The following is a 14,467-nucleotide window of genomic DNA, read 5'->3' on the forward strand; positions in this document are numbered from 1 at the left end:
TCTACCCGGTGGATGGGCGGGTGCCCCCCAGCCTCTGCCCTGCGCCGGCGGCAGGCGGCGAAGCAGGCCGAAGAGCAAAGCTGCGCCCGGGGGTGCAGGAGAGGCCGAGGGAGGGACTAGCTCTCATGCCGAGGCAGCGGTTTGGTGGTGCATTCTATGCCGGAGGCGGGGTTTGGTTGGTGCAGCCGTAGGCAGCCGGCCTGCAGCCCCCTGCGTACCCAGGCCCGCTCGGTGGTACCACGGTACGGTTCCATTCACCGAAACAGCAGAGAAGCTCATTTGGGGCGAGTGAATGAGATGAAGCAGCTTTGCTCGTGGTCGGACAAACGCCAGCTCTGGTGCGAGGCCTGATCCTGCAGCCGGAAGCGAGATGGGGAGAGGGACCCGGTGCTGCCCTCCTCAGCAGTGGCCTCCCGGTGCCTGCCCCTGCCTGCCCCGCGGCCGCACCCCAGGCCCCGCCATCGAGCACCCACCAGGGCCGCTGCCAAACAGCATCGGGGAGACTTGTCTTGGGCTGCAACTATGGCCCTGCAGCAGCCTCTCCCTGCCCGGGACAGGGCATTCTCCCAAGGGCCATTGCTTTTTTGCTTAAAGCGGTGGTGGCTAGAAAGGAAGACAGCTTATCAGGCTTAGGCTTATCACAAGGCGTGTGTCCTTATGAAGTCAGGCAGATGGATGAAAACTGAATTATTCACGGCTGTATTCGAAACATGACCATTCCCCTGCCATGTTGGAAATCCAGATGAAATGCTTTTGTGCTGGAGCTGGATACCCCCGGAGGTAGTTTTGTAGCGCACTTTAAAAACTCGTCTCTTTGTCTTGTCTTGAGATCAAAGCTGTTTGGGAAGCAGGAGCCACCTCCTGGAGCATGCAGGACCCTGCCCAGCCGAGATCAGCGCTTGCTGGAAACCCACAGGGTAAAACTCAAGACTGAAGTTGTGTAACTGAGCACAAAGTGAATCTGACTTTTTCATTTTGCTGCCCAAGGTGAGTGCAAACACATGGGATAATGGCAAAGGGTGAATCAGATGTAAATCTCCCATAGCTTGGTGCTTTGGTGGAAGAAAGTTAGCATGGTGCCATTATAAGACCTTTTGCCAGAGACCATCTCAGCATGATCACACCATACAATGCCTGAACTGTGCAGAAGGAACACACTTGTGTTTTCAGCGGATACAGTTTACTTCCTGGAGCCCCAATGACTGTGCAATTAATTCGCGTTGGATCACGCATGCAAAGCGTGACCCATGGAAATGCTTTGTGGGACAGTGTTTCCTCCAGGAGCATTTTCTTAGAAGCTATGGGACTGGCAAACAAACTCTGTTTTCCCTTTCTAGTATTCCCTCAGGTAGGGAGCATACTCCTCCCGGGGCAGAAGAAAAACAGAGTTATCAGTCCACCAGCTCAACTTGTCCACAAGAATGTATATATCTCCCTCCCCTGCCTTTCCTGTAGGAAATACCAAGATCCATGCTCATGACATGTCAGCAGCCAGAGATGTCTTGCACTGGTACAGCTTCAAGAAGAAATGGAGATACGTAACCAGTAACGTAAAGCTTGCAAAGCAAAGAATACATGTGAAAACAATATACCTGCTTTCTTTTGTAAGACGACATAGAAAAGAAAGTGCAGAAAGGGCAAAAACTTTGGCTGTCTACTCTGAAAATGTCCCAGGCAGATGCAGTGAGCCAGCTATGAAAGGCATTAGCTATAGCTAATTAATTTGCTAAAAGCACTTTGAATATTAATAGGTTACTCTGACCTGGTAATGACGCTGTTTCTTTGTACCACTCTGAGCAGCAAATTCTCCAGGGTTATGATGAGTTACCTGGTTTTTCTCAAGTCACTGCCCTGAGACTCACGTTGCCCCTGGAACATTGAGCACCCTTTCCGTGGAAGGATCTGTGCCATGCAGGACACTATCCCAGCATTTTTTGTGGGTGGCTTTGGCTTAGACTTGGGTTCTGTCTTGACGATTGTTGAAAAAACCATGGGCATTTTGCCTGGTGGTGAATGCATAGCCCAAAGAAACAGTCAGGAGAAGAGAGAAGTTAAGAACAGAGCAGGGGTGTGAATCTGGATGGCTTTTTGGAATCACTGGGAGAGACAGACTAAGAGATGGAAGAGCCAGAAGTTTGTTGGAGCAGGGAAAACTCCACAGCCTACCATGCCATCAGCTGGGGAGAGCTCAGTTTTGAGCTACCAAATAGAAGGAGAAAAAGGATTTGGTGGAAACCAAGGTGAAGGAGTGGAGGAAAGGGGGAAGGTAACTCAGTGTTCAAAAGAGATGTAGTCTTTTGCATCTTCATATTATGAACCAGCGGGGTGTCTTCTCAGCGCGATGTCCCTGTCCCTCGAGTGCTCCCTGTGCGCCTGCTGAGCCACACAGAGCCCTGCGCTTGGCACTGCAACAGACCCTGCGTACGCTCAGTTAGCGCTTCTCCGCTGAGCAGTGGGAATGCCACACGTCCCTTGGTTTCCTGCAGGAGTCTGACCTGAAGGTTTGTGTCATCCGCTCTGGTTCCCCTGGTGCAGCCATGTGCTGCATTATCCCTGGCTGGGGATAGGAAGGAACAGGCACAACCACCAGTAATGCAAAAAAATCAAACGCAATATAAAACCTGCATCATTTTAATGACAAAGCCTTAAAACCACCCTTCTGTTGCAGCAGTGCCATTTTGGGGGGAGATGTGGCCAAACTGCCTCTCACTTACTGCTAAGCTTCTCCGAAAGGCTAGTGCAGCTCCCTCGGAGGGGCACACAGGTCCTCCTGTACTTCTTCCCTGAAGTGGGTTTCAACCCCTGGACCCATCCCAGATTTTAGTCTATGAAAATGCAGCCAGATCCAGCTCCCTGTGTCTCATGGACTGGGTGGGCTGTGGAGAGCTTTCAGTCTGATGCATCGCCAGAGACGGCGGAAAGCAAATGAGATCCAGATGTGTCCTCCAGCATGAGGTTTTTGTTTCGGAAGGAATTTTCCCAGATCCTTCCCCAGATTTTGCTGTCGGGGTTTCTCTCATGACATACAGCCGCCTGGCTTCCCTCCAGCTCCTGGCCATCAGCATCAGCTTCCCAGGGGGGAAAGGTATGGGAAAAATATTGCCTGCTCCTCTCCATCACCACAGCCTGCTGCTTGGCTGTCCCCCGCACCCAGAGAGCAAAGGGCTGATCCTCTCAGGCACCCAAAGCTGCCCCAGACCTCCCACCAACCCCGCACCCCACTTCTTCCTCAGGAGTCCCCAGCACGCAGCCTGCGTGTGGTGAAGAAAACAGGCCACTGACGTCCTGCTGTATTGACCTGAAATGACGCTTCAAAGCACACAGCAAGCAATGAGCAGAGCCAAGTCTCAAACCTGGGTTCCTTGCAACCGCCCTGCCCTGCGCCAGAAATGATGATGAAACCTTTATTGATCGCAGTGAAGTATTGCCGCACCGAGAGCACTACGGCAGGAGTCCATGTGGTTCTGTGTTTCAAACTCAGTGTTTCAAATCCTTTGCCTCAATATTTTTCTAACGATCAAAATACATTTTTTTTTCTCCCAGGCAGACATTTGGCAGCAGAGTTAAATGAACCCTAAGGGCTGTTGTAACTTTTAGACCCATCTTTGGGAGCCCAGTGATGCATGAGAAAGAGCTCTGTCTTTACAAGCTCCTGAAAGCACATATGACTTCTGCATCCTGCTTTTCCATTGAGACTTCCAGACATCTTCCAGCAGAATCGCTGGGTGCATTGCAGGCAACCTAATATCAGTGCTGTGTCATCTTGTCCGTTTATTCAGTGAATTCAGATTTTCATACTTCAGTGCAATGGAGAAATTCATCAGAGAATTCACTTGGGGAAAGAAAATATGCCTGGGACTCTGAGGTTGAGGAATTTAAATAAAAAACTCTTTCAATAAATGCAACCCATTAAGAGCCTCTTGATTGTCTATTGGAGTATTTAAATTTAAAATGCTGCTTAGAAAGAGTAAATAAAATATGTTTCAGTTCTGCAAATTAAATTTATCCTCAGTTAAAGTCCATTGAGAGATACCCCTAGGGTGAATTTGCCCTACATCTCATTTCTGCCCTGGGGTGTTTTCATAGCAGTCTGAGTCATCCAAAGCTCCCAAGCTGATTTAATTTCTGAATCTCATAGCTGATATCCCACAGACAAAGCCACGTCTGTGATTCAGAAAAATGCTGATTAATACTGAGTGGGAGTAAGCCAGGCACTGCCGTTTGCTCCTGCCCGTTTCTGCAGGTCCCGCACAATGCCGGCCGGCGCTGGGGGAAGGCAGAGACCAGGCAGACGGGATGGGGAAGCCGCATGCGTTGGCATGAGGGTCCTTGCCCCAGCCCAGCAGCTGGCAGCAGCTGCTCTCGAACACATCTCCAGAGGTGGCAGCCAGGACTTCTGCCGCAGCTATGCCCCCTGTAAGCCCAGCCAGCACTCCTTTGCTCATGCTACAGCGTGTCACCAGGTTCATCCCTTCCTGGGGCTCAGCTCCAGCCTCCCCAGCCCGCTGGAGAAGCACTGGGCTCTGTTAGGGTGGAGGAGAACCTGCCTCGCTGGGGACGCCTCATACCAGAGCCCCATATGTCAACAGGAGATGGTCCCTAGCCAGCGAGCTCTGCCGCAGGATTTCTCATGGCCTCCACATCCCAGTGAGGCATTGAGGAGCTGCATGCACCAGCGGTGATGCCTCAGGCTGATGGAATTTTTTCAGCATTTTTGTCTCCTCCACTTTTGCTCTGAGCATTCGGCCACTTTTTGGGCACCAGGCAGAGGCACTGCCCCCGTCCATGGAGCAGAAGTCCTGATGGGCATGTGGCAGAGTCCCTCGCCGTCCCCTGATCCTCCTGCAACTTCAGCTGGACTTGCAAGCGTTTCAGCTGCAGCGAGCGGTGCAAGCCCAGCTGTGCCGGGGCTTTGCAGCCACTGAGCAGGTCCCTGAGCAGCTGCCCATGGCAGGGTCTTCTGACGGGCGGTGGGGTTGTTCTCCTGCTGTACTGTGGTATGTAGGCAGGTGGTGCCATCAACGTGATTAACAGCACTGAACCCAGTTTGCCAAGAGCCTATTGATTTTCTGGAAGAGTAACAAATTTTCTCCTTATGTACTAGCACCAAGCCTGAAGTAATCTGCTATATAGCAGGAGGGAAATCAGCCTTCAGCATGATTTAGGGAGGGCTGTGTTGCATCCAGACACGTACCAATACGGTCTTTCTTGCATGTTGTTACATACTGCCTTAATAATTAATTAGAGATAAATAACATTTATGTTTAACACTAATTTGTAGCTGAGTTAGTGCAGCAGACTGAGTGCCAGGATCGGGTCCTGCACTGGGTGGCTGGCTTCTCCATGAGTCACAGTGAGTAAGGATTGACCCTGGGCTCTTCCTCTCCTCAGGGGTCTTTGGGATTGGGTGTATGACCGCATAGAGAAGCCATTGTGGTGCTGGCACTGTATTAACCTCTTTTCTTGGCAGATTGAGAATCTGGGAAGATCTCCGGCTAACAGACATGATGCTTTTGTCTTAAAGTAGTTGTGTTGTGGCCAGGCAGCAGCAAGGGACCTCATGAGACCCTGCCACCAGCAGGAGCTCCTTCCTCTCCTCTGGCGTGGTTCAGCCCTTCATGTTAGGTGCTGTACAAACATATAACAAAAAGATGATGCTGAGTTTGCAATCTTGTCTCTTGATCCATATGGCTGTTGTCACAGAAGTGGGTCAAAAAAGCCTGATATGTGTTACAACGAGACTTTTCCATATCCATCTGATTATAAAGACAAGTCTGCTTTGTGATGGGAATCCACCTGTCTGGTTAGTAGCAGAGGAAAAAAACAAGTTTTGTTTTGAGACGTTGGATGCTGCGCATTTCCGAGCCCTCAGCTTTCCCTCTGTGGGCCTGCTGGAGGCTGAAGCATGGGCTCAGCAAAGGGGAACATCACGATGCTCCAACAACCGCGGCAGGGGCTGACCGAGTCCTGTGGGCTTTGAGCTCCAGTTGTTGGAGAAGAAGCCAGTATGCCCTTTCCAATGAGACTGGGATGAGGAGAAGCAAAAGTCTGAGCTGCCTCCATTGTATTTCAGAGCACCATCATCTGTTGGCAATTTACTACTAATGCAGCATATACCGTGTTTACAGCAGGTCACTGGAAATGTACCTGGACCCATTCATCATTTTTAATAGCAAAGCAGTGCTTTAGTGCAACATTAATTTAAATTTACTTTCCTGCAGAAAACTGGTGAACAGGGAGCCTTCCAAATGATGCATTTTTATTAGCTCTCTCTAGCCGCTGATAAATATTTATTTACACTTACCCTGCCAAAGGTCTTAAACACAGCCACATTTCATCTCCTTCCAGGGGTAAGCAGTGGCAAACAGCGGGCAATGATGGGCAGAGCCAGCAGGCCAGGCAGCAGCAGGCAAACCCAAAAGTATCTTCCCATGGTGGCTGGGGAACGTGACTAGAACCTCACCCCATGAACACGAAGGAGCACAGAGGCAGGCTGGGGCGACAAACCCCAGTAATGTGGCTGGGGACATGAGTCCCAACGCAGCCCCTCCCAGGGCTGTCCCAGGGGACCCTCAGCCCAGGGTCCAGGGGGACACCCAGCACACTGACCTAAGGGGAAAGGCTCTTACAGACTGAGGCAGGTAAGTTACTGCCTCAGAGGTGTGGGACACATTATGGAGGAGCATCTTGAGATTGCACGGTGTCCTGGTTTTAGCTGGGACAGAGTTAATTTTCTTCCTAGTAGCTCATATAGTGCTGTGTTTTGGATTTAGGATGAGAATATATTGATAACACACTGATAGTTGTTGCTAAACAGTGCTTATGCTACGTCAAGGACTTTTTGGCTTCTCATACTGCCCTGCCAGCGAGGAGGCCGGGGGGCACAAGAAGCTGGGAGGGGGCACAGCCAGGCCAGCTGAGCCAGCCTGGCCAAATAATGATGTCATGCTGAACAATAAAACTGGGGGGAGTTGGCCGGGGGGCGGCAGTCACTGCTCAGGGACTGGCTGGGCATCGGTCAGCAAGTGGTGAGCAGTTGCATTGTGCATCACTTGTATATTCTTTTATCGTTATTATTATTTTCCCTTCCTTTTCTGTCCTATTAAATTGCCTTTATCTCAACCCATGAGTTTTACCTTTTTTTTCCAATTCTCTCCCCCAGTGGGATGGGGGGAGTGAGTGAACGGCTGCTTAGCTGCCTGCTGGGTTAAACCACAACACACAGCACTTACTATGGTATGTTTAAGGGGGGAACCAAGGGCGGGGAAAGGGAGGGATCTGGGTGGTTTGGGGAGGGACAAGCATGGGAAAACAGCGTGGTAAGAGGATAAAGGGGACCAGTAGCACATAGAGAGCTGGCTACTTGTATGTCTATCTGACCATGCCCCATGCCTGGTCAGCAGAGCCTGTCTTTTCACTGAATCACAGAATCACAGAATCTTTAAGGTTGGAAAAGACCTTTAAGATCATCAAGTCCAGCCATCAACCCAATACCACCATGCCCACTAAACCATGTCCTGAAGTGCCATGTCTACAAGTTTTTTGAACACTTCCAGTGATGGTGACTCTACCACCTCTGTGGGCAGCCTGTTACAAGTATCTGAACTCTACTGCGATACTTTTCCTGGGTGACACACTTGACTCTCTGTGCACATGTGTGTTTGTGGGTCTGGGTGACAGCAGTCAGGGTCAGGCCACACATCACAGGGGCCATGGCTGGCACTGCCAGCAAGTGGGGAGACCGGAGTGTGTGCGTGTTGGTGGGTGCGTGTGTCAGTGTGTGATCACTGGTGAATGTCATGCCAGACTAGCTGGTGAGTAGGGTAAGAGGCTTTGGGAGCTGGATATTGAAGCAACTGTAAGCCTGGGCTGGATGCTGGAGGCACCAGAGGTCTGTGCATTGGCTACTGGAGGGACCATGAGGTCCTGACCAGCTACTGGGGAGATTGTGGGGTCTGGAAGTCAACTGAGAGATGTGTTCGTGTATGTCTGTGCAAGAGCCAACTGGAGATGAGAGGACCCAGGAGCCAGCCACTGTGTAGACTGAGTGTCTCAGGCCAGTGGCTGGAGGGACCCACATTGTATATATGTCTGTATAAATACATCTATATATTCCATTAATGGGCTTTCATCCTGATCAGCCAGCGAGCAGACCAGGATGAAACCCTTGGTACTGTTTGTGTTTCTGTGTGTTGAGTGTTTCTGTGTTGCTGGCCATGCATATATGTAGCTATGTGTTGAATAAGCGTGTTTGTGCTCATGTGCCTACTGGGAATACATGCTGAGCCCCACCGCCAGCTGGACCTGGGGGCAAGGAGCTGCGGCAGCCTTGCCTCTTCTGAGCCACTGGATTCAGCAGCCTGTGTCCACCTGGGCTAACAGGTGGGTTTGAGTCAAGGACAGCTTCTGCAAAGACTACCCTACTGCCTGAGCAAAAGGACTGAAAGGGAGAAGACTGCTCTTTTTAATGCCTTCAAGCTTGCAAACTCCCTCTCAACCAAAATTGGACGATGACAGGCAGCTAAATCCCCTGCTGCTAGCACCTAGGCACATCCACCTTGCGATACTGCGTGGTTCAGACACACCACAGATGACAAAGCTGCTCCCAGCAGCATCGAACTGCTCAGAAACCAGTCCTTGGTGTGGTTCCTGAATTGGGTGTTCCTCTACCTGTCTGTCTCCTCAACAGGCACAGCCCAAGGGATGTGCTGAGACAAGTCCCCCCCAAAAGCTGTCTCACCCTGACACAGGAGGTAGCTGGCATAAAGCACGTAATTGGGAACTGAGCAGACTGAAATGTGAACACATCAGCAGTGTGGAGGTAGTTTAAATGATGGACACATCCACTAGCAGAGATGAAACTGAACAAAAAGAGGCTTTCAAGGCCTTAGGGACACCTAAAATTTAGTTTTGGCAAATAGAGTTGCAGTCCTTCTGCCTTTTCATATGCTACTCTCAGCTGCTGTGGAAGAGTACCATGATCCAGCCCTTTATTTCCATCAAAACAGAACAAAAAATTACAGGCTCTTGTATCAGTTTGTCATTTTCCAAGTGACTGTGGAGATACACTCTAAGCTGATGAATTATTTAAAACAGATGCAGTACATTTCAGAAAATGAATTTGATTAAGTGGCAAGATATTATGAAGAAAACTGAGACAAAAGTCTAGGATAATCTATTTTCATAAAATATAGCATGCTTCCTGTCTGATGATGATTTTGAGTAAACAGATGAATTAGTAGGTAGACTGATAGATTGTCCACTAGGGAGCCATATTTACACAGGAAACTAATATAAAATGGAGAATGGTCTTGCTAAGCAAGACATATTACCCTCTCTCCACTCCATCCCCGAAACAGGCAATGAAAAGGAAATAATACATGGGGCTTTTTTTAGTTTCAAACTTCTCTTCCTTCCAAAGCCCTGTACTGTGTGCTGCGTGGGTATGTTTTTGCTGAAGCACGACTGATATGTCACTGTGTAGATGTTACTGAAGCTTACAGGTTCTGCCTAAATCTCTGTACAAAACACATTGTAGATTGTCATGGCTTTGGTGGCTTACCACAATATGTAGAGCTTTGTAGGGAGAAGTCAGGTCCTTTATCAGACGAGATCTGAAGAGGTGTTTGAAGACATGAGTGTCCAGGAGCTTGTCTGTTTTTTTCCCAGGGTCAGCCTGTCTGCAAACCTTGTCTTGATGATATTCTTAGGCATGCAGGCTACTACGACACTATTGCATGAAATACATAAAGTATCTTTGCACTGAAAATGGAAAATTGGTCTCACATATTGCCTTAGTATTGTTATGTACTGATTTTTTTCTTTCTTTCTCTTTATTTCTACTGAAAGACATTTATTTGCATATTTGCTTCACTGAAATCGCAAAGAAGCTCTTATTTAACTGCAATACATATCATCATATTCACCTAATATAGTATAAATTCCCCTGCTGTTTCAATAGGATATCTGTCTTAAACTGTTGTGGTGGGGTGTAAACAATGTATTTCATCTTAGAAATGGCCTTGCTGAATGATACGTGAATGTTCAGTTAACATCACTCTTCTCTGCCACAGTACTTATTTCCTATGATTTTTATTTTCATTAATAAAAAGTCATATTATTTAAATTCACAAAAGTAAAAAAAAAAAGGAGAGGTTAATAAAACAGTTTGTGATTTTCCTTTCTTCTCTCTCTCTTTCTTCTTCTCCCCTCCTCTCCAACACTGGAAGAAAGACTTGCATTAGAGGCTAGCACTTCTGGCCCAAGTCTAGCCTAGGTATTGACCGCTGGCAGCCTGCTGCTGTATGTGTTCATCACTATTGATTTTTGTTCCAGGTTTCAGAGATGGGCACATATCCCTTCCCCAGCCTCAGTCTCATACAGACTTTCTAGCTCTCCCACGGCTAACACCTGAGCTCTTCACACGCATGAGTAGAAGCACTATGCCAGCAGGCCTGGGGGTAGGGAGTCTAACATCAGCTGGAGAGTCCATGTGCGCCGCAGGCTGCAGAGGCTCCTGACGACACAGTCCCAAATGGGAAGGATAAACCAGCAGCCGCCAGGCTCCATCCTGCTGTGGGGGACTGCTTCCTCCCAGCTGCTTCGCGGTGCAGATGTGCACAGCCTCTTCTGTACGGTCATACAGACGGTAGCTTGTGGTGGAATAGAGAAGCAACCTCAGATACATATGTCTTAGGCTAATATCCTGACTTCTGGGCTATATCCCCTTCTTTCTGAATCACAGGCCAACGCGAAAATACGAGGAAAGGAAACTATCCAGACTGTGGATTTCTCATGGGAGCCAGATGCCCTAAAATATGGACAACTGTCCAGTGGATTTCTTGAACAGCCACATAGGAACTTGGTCATAGTAAAGTTGCTCTGAGACAGATGAAGAGGAAAACCATTTGGATTTTTTGACAAAAGTGACAAAAAGAGAATTTATACAGTTTTAGCAAAAGGATGATGAAAAACCTCCCACAGATTTCTCTTTTCTAGTTGCAGAGGAGTACACAGTGGAAACAGATTGCCAACTTTTTATTTCACATAAAAACAATAAAAAGTTAATGTTAAGAAATAGAAACTAAGATCAGTGTAACCACAGTTTAATTCAGAGGTATGTACAGTGAATACTGGGAGTGAAACTCTTACCTTGAACAAAGTATCCTTCTGGAGTAAAATACTTGTTTATTTAGATTGAAAACAGACACCAGTCAATATGCTGACCAGTGTCCTACTAAGCATCAGGCAGCGTAAGCTCAGACTCGCCAAAGTGGTCTGAACTTTCCAAGCAGTGGGAGCAGAAAGTGCTCAGCATCTTTGCAAAACTGATATTCAATACCCCACATCAGAGGCACCCAAGACACCTGAATTCCTTAACTTATCTGCAGTCTAATCCTCCCCACCCACACATACACATATAACATGGAAATAACAATTTAAACCTATCTACATAAATACAGCTCTTTGAAATGCACTAATGTATGTTATTACCTGAATCAGGAGAGCAATTACGCACAGCACACACTCACATCCAAGTTGCATGGGAAGAACAGTTTTAAAGTTTGGGTACAATATCAGGTTGCATCGAGGGGATTATTGTAGACAGAGAGGAGAGGAAATTGAGGTTGGTTAAGAATGGCCCAGGAGAGAAAAGGGAAGGGGCATGGAAAACAAGTCACGAAAAAGAAAGCTCCAAGGAGGAGATGGTTCAGTTACTTTAGGCAGCAGTTTAAGTTTCTCAGTTTTGAAAATGGAAATAACACGTACTTATCACCAAGAGGTGGGTTGGTAATTCATGTTGAAAAGTGCTTAGAGATTCTTGGAAGAAAGGTACTGTTGGAAATGTAAAGTGTCATCCTTGAAGCATTTGTTATTATGCCAGAGTGTGATTGTGGATTTCAAAACTGCTACTAAAAAGTGATGTAGAAGGAAAGCAGCAACCCATTCAATAATGAATACTTGCCTAACCCCAGTATTTCTACCTGTGATACCATCAACAGACAAATACTGGTGGGAAGAATGGGTAAGAAAAACATCTTAAGTGTGTATTTTATTAGGTCTCTCACCAGGAAAAGCTAGTTTGCTAAGTGGACAGCTCCAGGTGGCATAATCAGTTTAGAAATTTGTGTTTACTCTCATTTTGTTTCCCCCTGAGAAACATTAACCAAGCTGCCAGAATGATGACACCACCACTGAGGAAGTCAGCAAAAGAAGGTGATAGACTTCCATGTTCTCTTACTTCATGGCACTTATGATCAATGAGCCCTGTACCTTTACTTCAGGATAAGAAGGAGTTTACCTTAAAAAGTTTTTCTGTCCACTTACTGTGTTACAGCATGTGCCTTCAAATCCTGCAGTCACATTATTTGCCCGCTCCCACACTTGTGCCTTTAATGTCAGTCCATAACTCATCTCCTTGGGCTGCCAGCAATCAGTGCTTCAGAAAAGGAAGGAGTATGAAGATACATCCAAAGGTTTTCCATTTTGGTCCATCTCTGTGCCTCTCTCAGATTTTCTGCTTAGATAGACAGCAGGTCTCAATCTCTTTCCAGATTGTTAATGACTTGCAAAGCTGAGAGCGTGGTTGTTGGCATTCCCTTTACTTCATGTCTTCTGCCTGCAAGTGCTAAGGAACAACAGAAAGATTTAAAATACATTCAGACCATAAGGACAAAGAGGTTTAGAAACTGAAGTCTGGTCTTTTTACTTGTCTCCTTTTAAGGCAGACATTCTATCAAGAACTGGATTATCCTACCCTAGAGCCAGGCTGTTTTACCCCAGTTTATTTACCTGTGCCTGAAGAAGGGGTGGAGATAGCGCTGCTTTCATTGTACCCTATGCTATCCATTGCATTCCTGATGCATTTATGGAACCAAGCCCAGGCCAGCTCTATGAATGAATCCTGGAGAAAGTCAAACTTGTTCTTCCAGTCAGAAAGCCACTGCTATTAGCACAGCAGACTACTGGATACATGCGTGTGTGTGTGTGTGTGTGTGTGTGGTGACTCCCTTCCCTAAGGACATCCTTCAAGGAAGTGTATGGCAGGGTGTGCAGGCTAGGAAACCTTGTCAGCACAGGTGCTTGCCACTAAGCCTTGCAACCAGGAGGCAGGGATTAGATTTGCTGAATGACATGTTCTTGTGCTTGTCTCAATAGTTCTGTTTCAGGTTCCTGTCCTAGTCTGTGTGTATCTCCCTTGACCAAAAATCTCTGTGGAGAACTGTATATAGCTTGGTCATTTCCATTTCTCAAGGCCAGTACTCAACTCGAATCTGGAATTGTGCTCTTCAGCCTGTTTTGGAGGTGGAGAAGGAAACCAATCCAACTTTTCAAGTGTGACATTTTGCAGACATAAGGGATTTTCTTCCTCCTATAACAAAAAAGCAGCCCTTCTAGCACCCACACAACAGCAACAAAGACATCTACTTACCTTTCCACGTCACGAAATCCAAAAACAAAATAATGTTCACTCCTCTTACAAAATTTGGCAGCACCTGTAGTGCCTCTTTCTCCTCCTTTTCTCATTTAGTGCACATTGGCTAATAATCTCCAGGGCTGTATCAACACCTTCTTTTGTCTTGGCGGAACACTCCAGGTAAGCATATGCCCCAATGCTAGCAGCTAAAGCTTTTCCTTCCATAGTGTTAATTAGCTCATTGCCTGGAGTAGTTAGTTTCTTCTTAATATCTTCATCACCTCTTAGTTCTATCTTGGTAGCCACCAGAATAACAGGTACTGTGGGGCAGAACAGTTTGATTTCTGGAACCCCAAAATCAAGGATGTTTTGCCGTGAGTCAGGTCTGTCCACAGAGAAGCACATTAAAATAACATCAGTGTCCTTGTAGAACACTGAGTGGAGATTTTGGTAACTGACTTCATTCTTCCCTGCCACATCGAAGAGAATTAGATTCATCCCTTTCCCATCTACGTCTGTGTCAGTGGTGTAAGCGTCAAACAGAGTTGGCTCGTAGCACTTGGGAAGCTGTTCATGACACAGAGCAAAGAGCAGGCATGTCTTACCACAGCGGTCATCTCCAACTACAGTTAGCTTTCTCCTAAGAGCAGCCATTCCTTGAAAACCAAGATACAAAATGAAACAAGATACAAGATACAACAAGATACAAAAGGAAACCAAGTACAAAGTGGATTATTCCCATGCTGGGATTATTTTTTTTTTGTTGTTTTTAGCTTTTGCACAGGGTAGAAGGAGGAGAGAAATTTCATTAGTTTGGAATTCCTCCCCTAATCTCTTTTTTTCTCTCCATACTCCTATCTTACTGGAGTTACTTACTTACTTACAGACTTACTCCTGTCTGTTCCCTATTTTTTTCCCCTTTTAATTCCTCTGGTATCAGAATCATCTGAAATTGAGAGTACCTTGCTCTTGACTATTATTATAGATCAAAAAATGAAGGTATAAACCAAGTCTGGATGTAACCAAGACTCCTGCAGTGCCCTATATTTC

At 47.0% G+C, this 14,467-nt stretch overlaps 1 protein-coding gene across 1 annotated transcript; it reads right to left on the bottom strand.

Annotated features, from left to right (window-relative positions):
- Positions 1–13,477: 13,477 nt before the first annotated feature.
- LOC104617832 (ras-like GTP-binding protein RHO) lies at positions 13,478–14,071 on the bottom strand. Its single transcript, XM_010283256.1, has one exon. The coding sequence runs from the start codon at positions 14,069–14,071 to the stop codon at positions 13,478–13,480; it is 594 nt and encodes a 197-aa protein (XP_010281558.1).
- Between the last annotated feature and the right edge of the window lie 396 nt (positions 14,072–14,467).

The sequence above is a fragment of the Phaethon lepturus genome, unplaced genomic scaffold, assembly GCF_000687285.1.
Source record: "Phaethon lepturus isolate BGI_N335 unplaced genomic scaffold, ASM68728v1 scaffold11523, whole genome shotgun sequence".
In the NCBI taxonomy this organism is placed as follows: Eukaryota; Metazoa; Chordata; class Aves; order Phaethontiformes; family Phaethontidae; genus Phaethon; species Phaethon lepturus.

Coding starts and splice junctions, on each gene's coding strand:
- LOC104617832 (XM_010283256.1), bottom strand. CDS start 14,071: ATGGCTGCTCTTAGGAGAAAGCTAACTGTAGTTGGAGATGACCGCTGT.